At 41.2% G+C, this 17,949-nt stretch overlaps 1 protein-coding gene across 2 annotated transcripts in view; it reads right to left on the bottom strand.

The window, feature by feature from the left end:
• The window catches only part of RAB31 (RAB31, member RAS oncogene family), a 66,821-nt gene that overhangs the window by 8,215 nt on the left and 40,657 nt on the right, over positions 1–17,949 (bottom strand). For both annotated transcript variants that reach the window (XM_064656931.1, XM_064656932.1), the window contains exons 4-6: positions 17,591–17,662; positions 15,618–15,724; positions 7,544–7,653 (exon numbers count right to left, since the gene is read on the bottom strand). In XM_064656931.1, the coding sequence (XP_064513001.1) occupies positions 7,544–7,653; positions 15,618–15,724; positions 17,591–17,662 (289 nt within the window). The remainder of the gene's footprint in view (positions 1–7,543; positions 7,654–15,617; positions 15,725–17,590; positions 17,663–17,949) is intronic.

Raw genomic sequence — 17,949 nt, 5'->3', positions numbered from 1 at the left:
GAAGTGAACTATCCAGGTTAACAGGTGAAAAGCACTAAAGCAATTGCATCTCCTCCTTTCTGGCATGTTTGAGCTGGGCTGAGGCAGTCTAGGATGAAGGTCAGAGTCTTCTCCAAAGCCTGGTAGAGTTCCAATTCCTGCTACTGAATCTGAGATTTATTAAGAGCTTAATCAGCACTGTGGGTGTTGCTGTTCTGAGAGTGCCAAAGGCAAAGAGATTGGGAAATGGGAGGGTGTGACAAGAGATAAACAAAATGTGAAGGGAGAAAAATGAAAACCGTAGCAAGGGAAGCAAGAGAGACAACAGGGACTGGGTTCAGCTCAGTGAGCAGAACTTGAAGAAAGGCGCATGGGGATTGTTTTGCTGGAAGCAGGATGCATCATCACAGTAATAAAAGCTGCTCACTTTGTTCCTTTTGGAATGCGATGCTCCAGTTAGAAGCTGTGACATTCATTAGCTCAGAAAAAGCAGGCTCGGAGTTGAGCTTTATGGTTTTGTTTGGGTTTTTTAACATGAAACTATTTTTATCCTATACCTATACAAGCCTGCATGAAAGGAAAGGCTGGAAACAGCCTTAAAGCTGAGCGTAAGGAAATAGAAACCCCACAACTGTTAGCATGCTGTCAAAGGGACAAACACAACAGTGCATTGAACAGATACTTGTATAATGTGGAAACAGATGTGATCAACCTGACCTGGCACCTCCAGATGATGAAGTCAACTCCCAAAGAAGCACAGTCCTGCTATCTTAGACAACAATTCTGCTAATGGTAAAAGGCAGAGTGCTGCACCGTGGCTTTCTGTGCATTTCTCTCCATCTTCCCGAAAATCATGTACAGCATAATTTTTACAGGGCTGGAGGAAGGTGAGGTTTTTGTTAATGGAGGATGTGAAATCCATTTCACTCTGTCCCAGAGCAGCAGCCTGGCATCTATCACAGCTCAGGTGAGCTTTTCTAATGGCTCCCCTGAGAAAAGATCAACATTTTCAAGCGGTGATACAGACAGCTATACAATGGCCAGAACCTCCTCCTCAAAGTGTCTGCTATATCACAGCAGTATGAGCCACCGCAAAGCACTGCTCTCTATAAACCTCATTAATAAAGAACAGCCATCTGTGAAGACACGACAGAATGAAGCAGGCACATCTTATCCAACAGTTTTGGCAGTTTTCTGCACCTGTAGGACTTAAAATAGTCACTCGTCACATCTCCCCAAATCCTTTCACACTTTGAAACCCATTTCACTGCTATTTTAGAAGTTGCCCATGTTCTCACATGGGTCATAAAGTCTGGCCCACTAGTCTGACTCTAGTTTCTTCTTCTCCCCCATATTTATAGTGAAGTAATGTTTTCCCCAGCTGACAGATGACTGCTGTTTACTCATGTTGTAACTTTTCATGCAAGGGAACACATCCTTAAAATAAAATCTATTGCATAACTAAACATAGTTAACTTGAAATTATTTTAATACTCCTAATAGCACATCTAACAGCATCTCCATGCAAGAAAATAAAAGCCTTTGTTTGGTTTGTTTCTTTAAGGCAAAAGCATAGATTGCTGACACTGAGGTTCTTACTAGGGGAAGCAGCAATACAACTACATTTTGCTCATTTAATGAAAATTTCCAGAAAAAAACCCCAAAACGTAACAAATATTTTAATCCTGCATGCATCAAAGTAAACAGCAGTAGTCCTAATGACTTTAATTACTGAGAGATCCAACTCTGATTCAAGGTCCTGCTGTAATTAACTGTGGGCTGTTTCAGTTTATTTACTAGTTTATATTGAGGAGCTCTCCTTGCTTGGAGAGAAATCTCGTACCTCATGTTTAACTTCAGGAGTAGTCCAAAGGTCATTAAGTTGTGCTCCATTCACTAAAATTTGAAATTAAGAGGAGGACTAATCCTATAACACAGGGAACATAAACTGCAAAGAATATAATCTAAAATATAAGTTCAGACAATGTTTTTCAATCCTTTTACACTCCCTACAAAAATTCAGTTATGGACTACCTTAAAAACTGGTGCATGTGAATTGCTTTGTAACATAAATGTACTTTATTTTCTTAGAATATCTTTCATAGACCTCTTCAAAGGAATTCAGAGATACCTACAAATTAGCAGATAACAGGATGAAAACCACCATACTCATCACTCACAAAGCTTGAAGATTGTCCATCTGCAATTCCATCCCTCCAAGTCCATCTGAGTCAGTGCAAACATTGAATGTCTTCTGGAAGGATCCCTTCCCCATTCCAGACAGACACTTCACACCTTCCTCTTTAGATTGTCCAGTAAACAACTGGTTAAACTGTAAACTCTAGAGACTGAGTTTGATTTGTTTTTTTAAATCTCTGAGTATTTCTAGGAAACAAGTATTTGAGTTACATTAAATATTCAATATATGAGCTGCTGGCAAGGCATCAGAAAATCAATAGCTTCGTACATTTATAACTGAGCATTTACCACATGAAAGGCTGAATCCCAAGACAGAAACTGGTCTAATTAGGAAGCCTCATCTAGGAAGAACATTCTTATCTGGATTTTTAAACATCACCCTGTCTCTCCTCCTCGTAGTACCAGCATCAGTAAGACCGAGTGTGCTAACCACTCTTTACACACTCTCCATAAATTGATTGTGATAATCTTGTTCCCCACTTCTTTCTCACCCTCAACAAGAAGATGCTGAAATGCTTCAATCTTGCCCCCTTTGGTAGCACACTGATCTCCAACATTTGTTGGATGGGGCCCTGAGCAACTTGATCTAGTGGGGGGCACCCCTGCCCATGTCAGGGAATTGGAACTAGATGACCTTTAAGGTCCCTTCCAACCCAAACCATCCTATGGTTCTATGATTTGCCAGACTTTAAAAAAATAACGCACGGATGTAATTTTTTTTGCTCTTGTTTGTTTAGGCACAAGTTTATTTCATATTTCACTTGGCTAGGTATTCTTCAGCAGCTTACTTGTCCCACCACCTGCTCACCTTTGGACCTACTGATGCAGACTAGTATCAGCCTGGGAGGTACAGCCTCAGCTTTGCCATTTACGGAGGATGGCTTTTATGTAATCTGCTCTTTCGTATCTGGGGCACCTTCACACTGAGGTAACAGGCAACACACACAGGCTGAGGAGAAACAGCTGGGCGTGGACTAGATTTGAATAAGGTAACTAAGGCTTATTTGAGCTGCTAAATGAACAGGTGTCTGAAAATTGCAAGGGTGTGATTGCCACTAAATGATAGTACACATGGGGCAGCTTGTTTAGTCTTTGAAAACCAGCCAGGCACAAGCAAAGGTCAGTGGACAAAGGTCAGCCCTACAGCCAAGAAGGGGCAATATAGAACAAGGTATGGCCCCCTGCACAGGCACAACTTTATTATACTGTGATTGTATAATACATTACTGGCATTTTTGCTGCTGCTAAAGTATAAACTAATTACAGGGAGCCACTGTGCCTATGATTCTTCTAAGGCTGGGAATAAAAATAACATTTGATCCTATAGAAACTCAGCTATTAAAAAAGAACTATTGGAATACATGAAAAAAAAAACCTGTTAAGCCTTTTTTATGTCAAAAACCTCTAAAGAAAGACACTGGGAAAAATTTAGCTCAAGTGGGGAATATACAACTGTATTAAAAATATTCTTCTTTACAGAGACATAAATCAGCCACATGATATTTCACAATCACAGCAAGGTTTCAGTCAGGCACTGCTGAATGCAACCAGGGTAAGTGTAGTGGCTTGCCATTTGAAATCACATGGGTAAAACAGAAACCAGGAGCTGCAGCCCATCACTCAGCTCAGTGCAAACCCTCCAGTGCAGAGAACACTAACTGTGCTGACTTAGGCAAATAAGGCTGAGGAGGCAGATTGAGCATAAGTACACAGACTGCAGAATACCTCTCCTGCCAAATTTGACCCAACCTCAAAAATTCAGAAACTTTTACTGATTCTAGTCATTCACATTTTGTATTTTCTTGATAAGAATTAAGGACAATGAATTTGTATTGAGACTGTGTTATGAAGACATCCCTCTTAGCAGCCAAATCCTCAAATTCTGACAGAAAACTTATTTTAAAAAATCTTTTAAGCATAATGTAACATAATAATCTTAGAAATTAAGTGATCTGTCTATAATCTCTATCATTTATCCAAGATATTTCTAGTTGTCAGCAAAACATCCCAGTTCCCTTTTTCTTCTTTACACCTTCGTTATATCATTATGATAAGTAAGTTTTTCCAATTATACCATTTCACTCTTTTCATAACAGTGTCCCTGGAAAAAAGACAGTTGTTAGACACCTTAGGAAGGAAAAATGTTTATGTTAAAAAAGCCCTGGGAAATGAAAAGCATAAGTAAGCAGGAGGTAAATTGTTTAGCTAAATTAAAATGAAGTCTACACTTTCTGTTTGTGCTATCAATTTCAAGGAGGATTTAATGAAGAAATTCTCCACACATGTTGGAATAGTCTTCCAAATCTAGGCTGTAAAATAGACAACACATACAGTCCAACTACAAAGTCCAAGGTAAACAGAAGCTGCTGCCTGCTGCCTCATTGTTCAGAGGCTGGGAAGCTGCACCATGCCCTTCTACAGCAGCACAAAGAGAAGGGCAGGAGCTCTCAGGCAGCATGAAAGCAAAAAACTAAAGCTGCAACGTGACTTCCAGGGCACCACACAAACAAAATTAGTCAACAGAGCAGGAGACATGACCTATGAAGGATTTCATACACTGAAAAAGCAGAAATGCTGCTATGCAACTTTGGCAGAGACAGACTTTTTTGGAAATTGCACCAAGACTGAAGTGGTGTAAAACATCAGAAAGTTACTTATAAATATCTGCTGCCCAGTCATAACCATACTAATTAATTCTCCTGCTACTCAAGCATTTTTCACTTGGTTTCCACTGTATTTCCGCAAACATACACTACCAATTTTCTCCTTTCTCTCCTCTGAGTGCTCGATAAGGTCACAAGTACATCCACTGAGACCAAATATTTCTATATATAGAAATAATTGCCTGTGGAATTAAGTGCACTTGCCTGGGTATCTAGTTCATACTAAACTTAATTTAGCTGATTTTCCTCATCTATTATATCCATTATTAGGGACAGTGCACACAGCCAGCAATGTGTATCAAAGATGGAAACTAATTATCTAATTACGTGGCAAGAATGAGTTCCTCTGCGAGAACATTCACAACCACCGGACGCAGACAAACAAGTAAACTATCACAAGGAAGAACCAGTTCCTCCAGACAGCCATGTTACACACACCTCTTTTTTAAAAGGAGGAAAAAAAAGGTAAGGTATTCTAGGAATACTGGTTCTCATTAACCATTTCAAATACATCCCATGTACGTGAAGCAAGCACTTGAACAGGCCATATCTCAGGCAAAGTGTGGTAGATAATATCAGCTGATTATGAATATGTGAAATAAAATAAAGTAATTGCAGGGAAACAAGGCTGAGTTTCTGGACACACTATCTCCTAGGTCTTTGCACCCCAGAAGAGGATTCACAGAGAATAGGAGCCACCAGTAATGGAAAAGAGTCAGGTCATGGAGCTCTGAAGAAATCTCAACCCATATAATCTGAGCATGCACAAGGAGCAAGCCAGTGTCACTGTAAGGCTGCTCTTTATCATCCCTATTGTTTTTGAAGGGTTGTGGAGAAAGGTAAATGTAATGTCTGTCTTCAAAAAGCACAATAATAAGCCATGGATCTACAGGCTGCTTAACCTCACTCTACTTCCCGGGAAAACCACAGAGCAAAACCCTGAGAAGCTGCTTCTGAGCACAAGGTGAAGATGACCAGGACCAAGTCAGCATGGGCTTAGTAAGGGTTAACCAGGTGCAACCAACCTCGTTGCCCTAAATGACAGTATGACTGGATCTGTGATCGAAGGAGAGCACTGGATGTTGTCTACCTTGATTTTAGCAAAGCTTTCAATACTTTTCCCTACAGCATCCTGGTACATCCAAGTTGGGATGTTATTGTCTAGACAGGACGACTGTTAGCTGTGTGAGAAATTGGCTGGATCATCATACCTAAAAGGTCAGTGGTTAACAGTACTCATCTACCCCCAGGCCAGTTACAAGTAGAGTACTTTGCTTAATACCTTTTATCAGTGGCCTGATGGATGAAAAAACACACACTCACTTCAACACTCAGATGATACCCAACTCAGGGGTGTATTCAATATCCTTGAGGGCAGGGCTGCTGTTCAGAGGGTCTTAGGCTGGAGGCAGAGATGGGTCAACAGGAACCTTATGTACTTCAGAAAGGACAAATGCCAAGCCCTGCTTGCAGGAAGGAAGAGCCCCTGTCTATGAGACAGGCTGGGGACTGGCTGTCTGGAAAGTAAATCTGCCAAAAAGAACCTGAGGGCGGCAGTCTGAGTATGAGGCAGCAGCATGCCCTGTCAGCAAAGACAGCCAGCAGGATCCTCAGCCATACCCACAAGAGCCAAGACAGCACATCAGACAAAGTGGCTATCTCCTTCTAGATATAGTCTAACATCAGCTGGGTCACACTTGTTTTGGGCCCCCCAGAAAAAAAAACGTTGACAACCTGGCACAAATTCAGAGGAGGGCCGCAAGACAGTCAGGGCTGGAGCACTTGCCCTGTGAGGAAAGGCTGACAAAACAGGGCCAGTTCAGCCTGGAGATAAAATGGCTTTGGTGGACCACAAAGCTGTTTGTCAGTACCTGTGGGAAAGGCTGCTAAGAAGACTGAATCAGGCTCTTTAGTGAGGTGCATCCAGGACAAGGAGCTATGGTGGCTGTGAATTGAATCAGGATAGGTTCTGGCTTGATACAACAGAGTGGGGATGTCACTGTGAGGGCTATTTAAATACTGGACTCAGCTGCCCAAAGAGGTTGTAGAACCTCTGCTCTGGGGTCCAGCCAAACAATGGCCCAAGCACCCTGGTCTGAATTCACTATCAAGTCTGCTTGGAACAGGAAGTTGGACTAAAGGTCTTGTGAGGTCCCTTCCAGCCTGAAAAGTCCTTCCCACTTGCAGACAGAGACCAACACCGGAACCCCTAAAAGGCAGACTAAATGAGACATTTTTTCTTCTCCTCATGACAAGTGTTAGTTTCATCATGTTTAAAAGACCTGGAAAGAAATTTACGTTGGGGCTGGTTTTTAAACGGATTCCACTGCAATAACTACTTTTTACTTATCAATGTCCTCCAGGAGCATTTATCAACATTTAAGTTTTTATCAACATGATTGTAAGATCAACAGAATTGCCTTTACAGCAGGCTTCATCTGAAACAGAAGATGTGACCCAGGTCAGGGTTTATATACAGATTTAGAATGAACAGGTTTATCCTGTATCTATTATGTTTTGCTCTGGCGTATTCAAAGTTTTTCTTAGTTTACCTGTGCATAAACAGCAGCCATACTACCAGCTCAGTGGGATTTATTGATGTCCTTGGGAAAGTAGTTTACAGACCCAAAACAAACTGCTGTTTTCAGAAGACCCCTGAATAACCAAAATGAATTAATTAAATAAAGGGAACATTTACTTACTTATTCCTTGAAAAAGTTCTTCAATATTAACAGCATTCTTTGCACTGGTTTCAACAACAATTGCACCTATAGATTCTGCATATTCTTTGGCATCCTTCATAGGAACCTCCCTACAAAAAAAAAAAAAATTAAGACATTTACGAATAAAAGAAGTCAAATTAAATAAAAAAAATTGGGGGGGGACACCCAATCTCAAACACAGCCTGATCAGAAAAGCATTAATATGCTTTTCTTCTTGGCAAAAGTAATACTATCTTTCTTCATATGGCATTTAGATCATCACATTCAAAATATTAACATTTCAACAGTGATCAATCTGCAGATTTCTGAGACTTGCTGTTGACTTCATGCCTTGAAAGAAAGAAGATAATTTAAATGACAACCCATTTGTTTGTATTTTAAGCTTGACTTCGATAAGAAAAGCATTAAAATGTTTGAGAAAAGACACACAACTCTGCTGATCCAGGCAGCAACCAGCACTCTCCAACTGTTCAAACAAGATAGGGTACGAATGTTGTGGATGAAAGCGATAAGAGCATCGCATGTCTTGGTCTTTACAGCAAGGAAACGAGAGATTCTCAAATAAATATGAAAGCACATCAGCAACAGCGATCTGTGAGTGCCAGTTCACTGGGGAAAGACCACTATTCTGTGCCTTGTCACCAAAGTGACATCACCTTAAAATCACTGGTAGAACACCCTCATTTTGTAGCCAATACTTCACATGTCAAAAGCTGGTAAATGTAGTTTACAACATACAATAAACTTCCACTTCAGACAAGCGAGCCCCATGCTGACCTTGTATCTGCCTGAGCCAAGTGGCAAAGATGGATCTGCCTGTGTCTGCTGCTGTCTGTAACCACCTCCATTCCTAATTTCTGAGCAACAGCTGAGAATCTGAGAGACTGAACAAGCTAACAGGCACCCAAGGTATACCCAATTAGGAGAGCACATGTTGAAACACCAGGCTGCCAGCATAATTGTTCAACACATCAAGTGTTGTTTTGTGTGGCTTTATAGATGTCTGTCGCACATGCAGAATTTACACCAACTCCTTCACCCCACAGCTCTGATATACCAACCCAGACTCCTCAACAATTTCCTCCCAGTCTGAGTGCCTTGGACTTTAATAGAAGGTACCTACGTGGGATCACAGCAACACAATTTCATTATTAGCTTATGGAGCTGTATGTTTTAAATAAATCAGATACGCTCATGGGAAACAGGGAGAGAGCCAGAATAATTGCTGGATTTATGACAAATCTTTTTCAAAAAAGTAGCCTACAATTCCAACATCTGGATTCAGAGCTTGTTTCTATTACTTGCTTCTTTGTATTGTCTTTATATGGCAGAAGACACAGGGAAGGCAGCATTCCCCTTACTAATTCTGAAATGGCACCTTGGCCTTTATTATGAAAGATACTACTATTTGCAGATGGCCCTGGAGATAAGAAAAAAGGAACTTAACTACATAACATAATATTCAAACAACAGTAAAGGGAGAAATTTGAAAGCATAGGGTTATGTAAGGAAGACTGTCAACTTGTGTAATTTGGATAAGAAAGCAAACTTCAGGAGTCAAGGAAACAGTAATGCAGCAGCAAGTAACAATATTCCAAGGAAGCATCACAAAACTTTGTAGCTTTCTCTGATAACATCTTTAAAGAAAGCTATTCATGTCCACAGCACATGGGCAATAAGCGTCGTGCCATCCAGTGCTGCCAGCATCAAAAAGGCTGCAGACATCAAGTGGACTTATCATAATCTGGATGTTAGCACTGTTAAGATGTTACCATGTCAAAAAGGAAAAGTACAAATGCTGGAACTCTAAGAAAAGTGATGACTACACGCAAGATCGGGTGAAGAGGGAAGAAGGCAACAACCATCACTGGAGTGCTGAGCAAGTGTTATTCCAAGGCTACAGTAAAAGTTAGAGGAATAACTTCTAGAATCATCACAGAATGATTTGGGTTGGAAGGGACCTTAAAGTTTGAAATTCCCTGCCATGGGCAGGGAGACCTTTCACTAGACCAGGTTGCACAAGGCCTCATCCAACCTGGTCTTGAACACTTCCAGAAGTGGAGCATCCACTGCTTCTCTGGGCAACCTGTTCCAGTATCTCATCACCCTCATAATAAGAATTCCTTCCTAACATCTAATCCAAACCTACCTTCAGTTTGAAACCATCTCCCCTTGTTCTGTCACTACATGCCCCTATAAACAGTGTCTCTCCACCTTCTTTGTAGGCTCCCTTCAGGTACTGGAAGACCACAATCAGGACACGCTGAAGTCTCCTCTTCTCCCAGTTCTCTCAGCCTTGCCTCGTAGGACAGATACTCCATCTCTTTACTCATTGTTGGTGGCCCTCTTCCGGACTCACTCCAACAGGTGAATGTCCTTCCTGTGCTGGGGACCCCAGAGCTGGATGCAGCACTCCAGGTGGGGTATCACAAGAGCAGAGTAGAGGGGCAGAATCATCTCCCTCGACCTACTGGCCCCGTTGCTTGTGATGCAGCCCAGGACACAATTGGCTTTCTGGTCTGCAAGTGCACACTGCCAGCTCATGTCCAGCCTCTCATCCATCAGCATCCCCAAGGCCTTCTTGGCAAGGCTGCTCTTGATCTGTTCATCCCCAGCCTGTATTGATACTGGGGGCTGCCCTGACCTGGTAGAAGGTGCAGCACCTTATACTTGGTCTTGTTAAACCTCATGAGCTTCCCATGCGCCCACCTCTTGAGCTTGTCCAGGTCCCTCTGGATGGCATCCCATCCTTCAGGTGTGCCAATACCACCATTCAGCGTGGTGTTATCAGCAAACTGCTGAGGGTGCACTTGATTCCTTCATCTATGTCATTAATGAAGATATTAAATAACACTGGTCCCAATGCAGATCCCTGAGGGACACCACTTGTCACTGGTGTCCATTGGGACTCTGAGCCGTTGACCACTACCCTGTGGACGTGACTGTTTAACCAATTCCCTATCCATCGAACAGTCCACAAGTCGAATCCATCTCTCCAGTTTAGAGAGAAGGATGTTATGGGGGACCGTGTCAAAGCTTTACAGAAGTCCAGATAAATGACATCTGTAGCCCCTCCCATGTCCACTGATGTCATCACTCCATCATGGAGGGCCACTAGGTTGGTCAGGCAGAACTTTCTCTTGGTGAAGCTGTGCTGGCTGTCCTGAGTCACCTTCTTGTCCTCCATGTACTTTAACACAGCTTCTAGGAGAATATGTTCCATGATCTTCCCAGGCACAGAGCTGAGGCTGACAGGTCAGTGGTTCCCAGGGTCCTCCTTTCTAGCCTTTTTTAAAATGGGTACAATGCTTCCCCTTTTCCAGTCACCTAGGACTTCATGACTTTTCAAATATCATGGAGTATGGCTTGGCAAATACATAGCCAATTCCTTCAGGACTCTGGGATGCATCTCATTGGGTCCCATAGACTTATGTAAGTTCAGGTTCCTCAGGTGGACATGAACCTGATCTTTCCTTACAGTGGGAGTGTAGCAGTTTGAGCCACATTAGAAATCCAAAATCCAATTTTCAGGCTTCCCTCCCACCCCTTCTCACAATTTATCCTAACACCAGAGAGAAACTTTCAGACCAGAGGCTTCTGTATGGGAAGGGGGAAGTATATACATTTATTTACACAAATAAATATACTGTACTGTACAAACCAAAAGCAACTACATATATATATTTACATTTCTGTCAGTCCTTTTAGCCCCTTCCTTTAACTTTAGTCCAGAAAGAAGCTTTTCAAGGCTGGAAAGTAACCAGTCCCTCTTGTGGGAGTGTTCTGGGCCTGAACGCTCCCGCCTCACCAAGTTCCAGTTGTTTGTTGCAGTCTCTCCTCCTCATGAAGTCCAAGAAGATAGCTTTGAGTCCTTGCTCTTCTGCTGCTGTGTGATTTCTCTCTCTCTGCTTCATACCTTGGTTCGTAGGCTGCTGCAGTGTAGTTCAGCTTATCAAGCGTCTGTTGATTCCTCCTTCGGGTTTCCGACTGTCCTGCGTTTTAGTTCACGGCAGAGACATCCTCCGGGCCCCTCTCTATCAGGGGTCCGTCTCCAATTCTTGCCTGGGATTTTCTCCCTAGCAATCGAGCCTCCTCCGGCCCGTCAACTTGAGCCTCACATCCACTCTCACTAAACAGCGAGAGGGAAAAAACCAGCCCTGCTCTGCAGCTTGGCTGCAAAGGTGGAGAGGAAAGAAGAAGAGGGCCTGGCCAAAGGGCCTGTCTCTCTCTCTCTCTCTCTCTCCCACTTACCAGTTGTTTGTGAGTCGCATCCCTCACAAACATGCAGTTATTCCAATGCTGTCTCTAACTCTGGCCTAGGCAGAGTTAGGGGGGCCGCAGGGCTCCCCTCTTCCCCCCGGAGGGGGAGAGAGGGAGCCCAGCCACTCCCTGGCCTTCTCCACCTACACGCAGCAGACACCAACAGCAAAACAACCAAGACCAGAACTGCCAACCACTTCCAGTGCTGTGATATATGATTTTCGAGCAAAAGCGAACAACATGGATGGTGATTGGCTCTGCAGGGAACACTGCCCTGGCACCCAAACACCTCTGAGCCCCTGAACTCTCAAGGGGGGCCAATTTCAAACTATGACAGGGAGGGACTTTGATTCCCCACTCCCCATCCTGCTGTTCATCAACTCAAGAGGTTGGGAAGAGAGGCTGCCATTGAAGACTGAGGCAAAAAAGTTGTTTGAGTACCTCAGCCTTTTCCTCGTCCATTGTTACCAGTTTTCCAATGCTGTTTATCAGAGGAAGTACGCCTTCTTTAACCTTCCTTTTCTGGTTAGCATATCAGTAGAAGCTCTTCCTGTTATTCTTTGCCAGGTTCAGTACCAACTTCACCTTGGCCCTCCTCACCCCATCCCTACACAACCGTATTTCATCTCTATACTCTTCCCAGAATACTTGTCCTTGTTTCCTCTCTCTGTGCACTTGCTTCTTTCCCTTTCGTTTGACCAGCAGTACCCTACTCAGCCATGCTGGTCTCTTGCCTTCCTTGCCTGATTTCTTGCTCCTGAGGATTGCCAGCTCTTGCATTCTATGGAAGACCTCCTTAAAGATCTGCTAGCTCTGTTTCATTCTGTTCTGAAAGATGTCAATTATTTCATTTTATCCTTTCCAAATTATTCTATTGACTTAATCTCCCTTGAGATTTTCTGAATAATTAGTGAATAAAGAAGTATTCTGGATGCATGGAGTGAAGATCTGAGCATGAAATTCTGCTGAATTCTCTTAATCAGGGATTTCCAGTGATCATAGTTTGTTAAGATGCACCACATTTTAAGGGAAGTGAACACTTAGTTGCTGTTATGACTATTGACTTCTACGATGCTCAAAGAAGTATTTTGGACACTTACAACATTTTAGCATTGAAGTTATAGCTCCTGTCTTTGAAATAATTTTTTAGTAACCTGTCAGAACAACAGGACACATATCAGAAGAAAGTATGACTTTTACTTAAAAGTATGCTGAACACTCAGCAGTAATAGAGTTGACAATACTACAACAAAGATAAGGATTTATACTTAATAAAATTGCTTGCCTATCTGTAGAAATTCCTTCAAAGTGGAGAATAAATTTACTTCAACAGAGCACCAAAAACTGATGATAGTCTATTAACAACACTGAGGAAAAGCAGCACGACCCATAAGTGTCCCAAATACATCTTGGAAGCTTAAAACCAGATTCTAGATGCTAATCGAGAAGGGTAACATGGTCAATGATTATGAGAAATAGTGTCAGTCTTTTCCCAAAGGAAGATAATCAGTTCTTATTGCTTACATTCATTCCTCCGGACATTATCTCCTACACTGATAGAGATGGCAGAATCAAATCAACTTGAACTGGGTCAGCTTGTCCTCTTTTGCATCTATTCGTGTTGGTCTTAAAAGCAGCTGTCTCTCTCTGATATCCAGCAAAACATCTGCCAAAAGCTCTACAAAACCAAAGAGAGATGCCAAAAATGCATACAAACAGCAGCTTCCTCCTGTGCGCTCACATCATCTTATTTTTAAATTCTCTGTGCCTGAAGGCATGCATTGGAATCAATCATTGGAAACAATCTGATAAACTGCTGACACATTTCACCTAAAATCATTTTTAGTGAAGTAAATCTCAAGACATAAAGCAGACAGAGAATGCATACTGCTGCATGCATTGCATAAACAATCAGATTTCTACAAGAACTGTGAAAATATATCATGTATGAGATAGTCTGCTCTCTATTTTTCCACCAAAATCTCTTTAGTTGGGCATCACTGGATGACTTTAGAAAGAAAAAAGATGGGGGATGCAGAAAGAAAAACTGCACAGAAAAATGTTCCCAAAATATTCATAACTACAGGGAGAAAAAGCCCTCTCCCTAAAAAACTCCAAAAAATTAAGAGACATTACCTCATGGAGTACGCTGAGGACCATTCACACAGCAAAACAATTTGCACAAAGAAGAGCTGTACTGGCTGAACAGAACAGGAGCAAGAATTGGATGATCAGCAGTGAGTACACTACAGGTAGTGGTTGATAACAATGTTGTGAGAAGATCGCAGTTGCTCTGTGAGGAATGCCAGTACTCCCACAATGTTTCTGGGGTGCAGGTTTTTCTTCATGTCCTCAAGTCAATCCGCCTCTGGTGGAACTGCATTTAAAAGCTAGCTGCCATGGCAAATGCTTCCAAAAGCAGGGAGAGGGCTGGTTATGGGTTCATTTGCAATTGGTATCATGTGTCACAATCTCCAAACTTACTACCCTTGAGTTAATCTGTCTATTGTATCGCAGGGAACACTTAAGCGATAAATTTAAAGTGACTTTCAGGGCAACCAAAAACTCTGATTTGTGCTAACCAGTTTTTGGTTTTATTGTTGTAATTGTCCTTTCCTCTTGGAAACCTTTGGGTTTGTCTTTTAGGACTCAGTTTCACCATGTTGACAAGCATATCACAAAATCACGCGGGAGATGACAATATGCCACCTGTGTCCCCACTTCTTAGCCCAATAGAAACTAGGAGTCTCCTAGAATCAGAGCTTGTTCACTATTTACAGAAAGCAGTGACTTGCAGTTTTGTGTTGGTTCATGGCTGACAGTAGCAGGGGGAAGAACAAAGAAAAAAAAAAAAACAAACCAAAACCCACACAGGTCCTATCCTTATATGGGCCTTGATTCAACAAAGCACTGCATCACTTACTTCAACTTACACATGTGCTCCAGGGCTCTGGTGAACCTGGGCCAAAGTGTGATTATACAACAACAGGGGAATATATTTGCACAACCATGAGAGCCTATATGGTTCTAAGAGGACAGCATCAAATACAGTCTTTGAGTATGTACTCTTAGCTGAAGCAAGAAATAACAGTCATGGACTGACACAAAGAATCACTACTGTACAGCAGAATGTGCTTCCATTTCCTGAAAGGATAAATGTAAATCCAAATCAAGCTAACAAACAGAAGAGTGATTCCAGCTTCACTAGCATTCCAAATAGCATCATCTCAACCCTTCTGCACAAGTGTGGATTCAACCCTCCCCCTTTTTCCCAGAAGGTTCTTTGCTTCATGCAGATGAAAAGCTTTACTTGATGTTATGCTACTAAAAAAAACAAGAAAACACTTTCTACATCCAGTGTTATGGGACAGTTTCAGTTGTTGCAAAGCACAATTCTTAAAGCTCTCTGAATGACACTTTTTTACCTTAGGCCCATCCTTCTAGCTTTACACTGTTGGTTTTGCTCATCCCTTATCACATTCTGCACATTTGAACTGAATGGAAGGGGTAAAAAATAAAACAGAATACTTTTTCATTTCCAGTGGTTCAAAAGCTAAAGGTTGTAGAGATTATACAAACACAGAGGAAGGGCAGTAAAAGAGAGGTTAAAAAAAGTACATAATTCAAACTGTGCTGTTGTTCTTGAGGTTTTGCATCGCTAGAATCATTGGTCTTAGAAAGAACCAATACAGCTGGCCAAAATTATATACTACTATAACAATGAAAAAAATTGTTACCTGAAGTAAAGAAACAATATAGTTACTGCAGTGAAAGCAACAACAAAAATTATTACCTGATATCAGAAAGATCACATTTGTTTCCAGCAATGGCCATTACAATGTTTTCAGGACCATGTTCTTTTAGTTCTTTCACCCATTTCTTCAAAGTATGAAATGAATCCTAAGTCAGAGAAATAACAAAGTAAGTTAACAGCCTACTCTCTATCAATGTGTTTGCTTATTTTTCAAGTAGACGAACACAGTTTTGACAGTATTAATGAAATAATTATATAGATCACAAAACTGAAAAATCATTGATGTATCTGTGCAATCTGCTTTTCAAGATTTAGGTTATAGGACTTCTTCAAATTAATTCTTGAACTTGGATATTTCCCTCTTTGCTGCCTCCCCCTCTTCCTCACCCCAAAGCAGCACTGAACGTTGCATTTTCAGCGATGAAGAAACTAACCCAGTTCTTCTAAGTTTGGATAGTAGCTAATTTCCTTCACTTTCAATATGAGCTTCATTTGTCTAATTTCAACTTCTGCCCAGTGGATTATTCTCTCAAACACTGTCAAATTTTCGGTAACATCTAGGAGAGCTTCCACCGTGATGCCCTCCCCGCTGCATTTCCAAATCTGTGACCTGCTAAACCTAAATATATTCATTATGAAACCGAAGAGACAGGAGACAATTCACTTGGAGTTTTTCCCCTCCAAGCATAAAATTCAAACGTTCTAATGTTACCTACCTTTTAATAGTAATTTTTCTATTTCTTTACACTAATGAAGTAATAGCATTAAATCACTTTTGTTTCCAGAGATTCTAATTATAATGCATGGTTGAAAGTATTACTGATACTCAAAGTGAGCTCCCAAATATATTATAAATAATTTTTTCCCCTTCAGAAATGCACATAAGACTTCTGTCTAAATCAGCAATGGCTGTATCAGTATCAATGAAGGTAGAGCATCACCAGTCAATTGGGAAAAAAAAAAATCCATTTTGCTTTAATGATTAACACTGAATGTTAAGTATCAGAAAGTGAAACGCATATTGGCCTTCCTTTCCTATTTTCCCTGTTCCACATAAGCTTGGAGAAAGGCTGGCAAAACAAAATTATATTCTTATAATATATTACAAGATCAACTGTAAGATATTTTTGATTTAAATATGTATCAATCCAGCACCACTCACTTTTCCTTGCGCCTTTTCTTGGCAAAGTAGCAAAGGAGAATAGAACCGCTGTGCAACAGTGACCACCATCAGCAGCGACAGATCATTACACTAATGCACTGGAGAACCAACCCAGCCCTCTCAACCTAGTGCTAAATAATTCAATTGGCAAGAAAGGAATAAAATGATAGTGAACTGTCATGACCATCCATCCATTAACACCACCTCTGACTCAGCTTTATCAGCAGGGGTTTTCTTCCAAAAGCCTCTTTCACTGCATTCAGCTAGAATCTCTTAGCCTTCTCTGCCTGAGAAATGAGCCAGAGCACTTTAGGGTCTGAAAATACAATTTTTATTCCAAATTATTAATGTTGAGACAAAAGGTCAGAGACTTATTATTTCATTACTGATTTCAAAGTTAAGACATGAGTCCTGCAATGCAAACATGAGATGATACATTTAGATAAAAATAATTAGTTTTAAAATCAGTAATATGAAAACTTAATTTCCACTCAGCTGATAAAGCAAATAGCTGCTTTTTGTAGTAGAAATTCAACACAGGTGGTGGTACTGGGAGGGGGTATTGCAGGATATTATCCTGTCTACTTAGACAGAGGAAATCCAAAGAAACTTTGACAAAATGCAGCCTCCAACATTTTGTCTAGATGAAGTTTAAACAACACAGAGGCAGGACTTTTTATTTAATGTTTTATGGCAGTTGGACACCTCCATCCAGACCTACACAAAGTATCAAAGCATAGACACCCCAGATAAATTAACATATAAATACTTCTGAAGTTGTGAGGTTTAACTCCAACTCAGGCCCAAGCAGAGGAATTAATACAGGCAAAAAGCAATCAGAAGATCTTACCTGTTTGGTGATATCATAAACTATCACGGCTGCCGCTGAACCTCGGTAGTACATCGGAGCCAAGGAATGAAACTGTTAAAACATAACCCCCCCCCGACAAAAAATATAATTAATAAATCAGAATTATCACACACTTTGTCAGGTCACAAAGACTTGCCGTGGCAGGACCACCCACTTTCTATCATCCCATAGAAAAAAGAGTTCTCTGCAGTCGCACATCTCTAATTTTCCTTAAAATTAAACACCAAGAAAGCAGAGCTCCTTTATCTCCTGCTGTTCCTCATCCTGCTAAATTAATGAGATCAGAACTTACTAGTTCAATGTATCTTTTCCACTACAGGGCATGGATTCTGAGGACA

This window comes from Pseudopipra pipra, chromosome 1 (genome assembly GCF_036250125.1).
Source record: "Pseudopipra pipra isolate bDixPip1 chromosome 1, bDixPip1.hap1, whole genome shotgun sequence".
Lineage (NCBI taxonomy): Eukaryota > Metazoa > Chordata > Aves > Passeriformes > Pipridae > Pseudopipra > Pseudopipra pipra.
The sequence above is the reverse complement of the archived record's forward strand: the minus strand, read 5'-3'. Positions and strand labels throughout refer to the sequence as shown.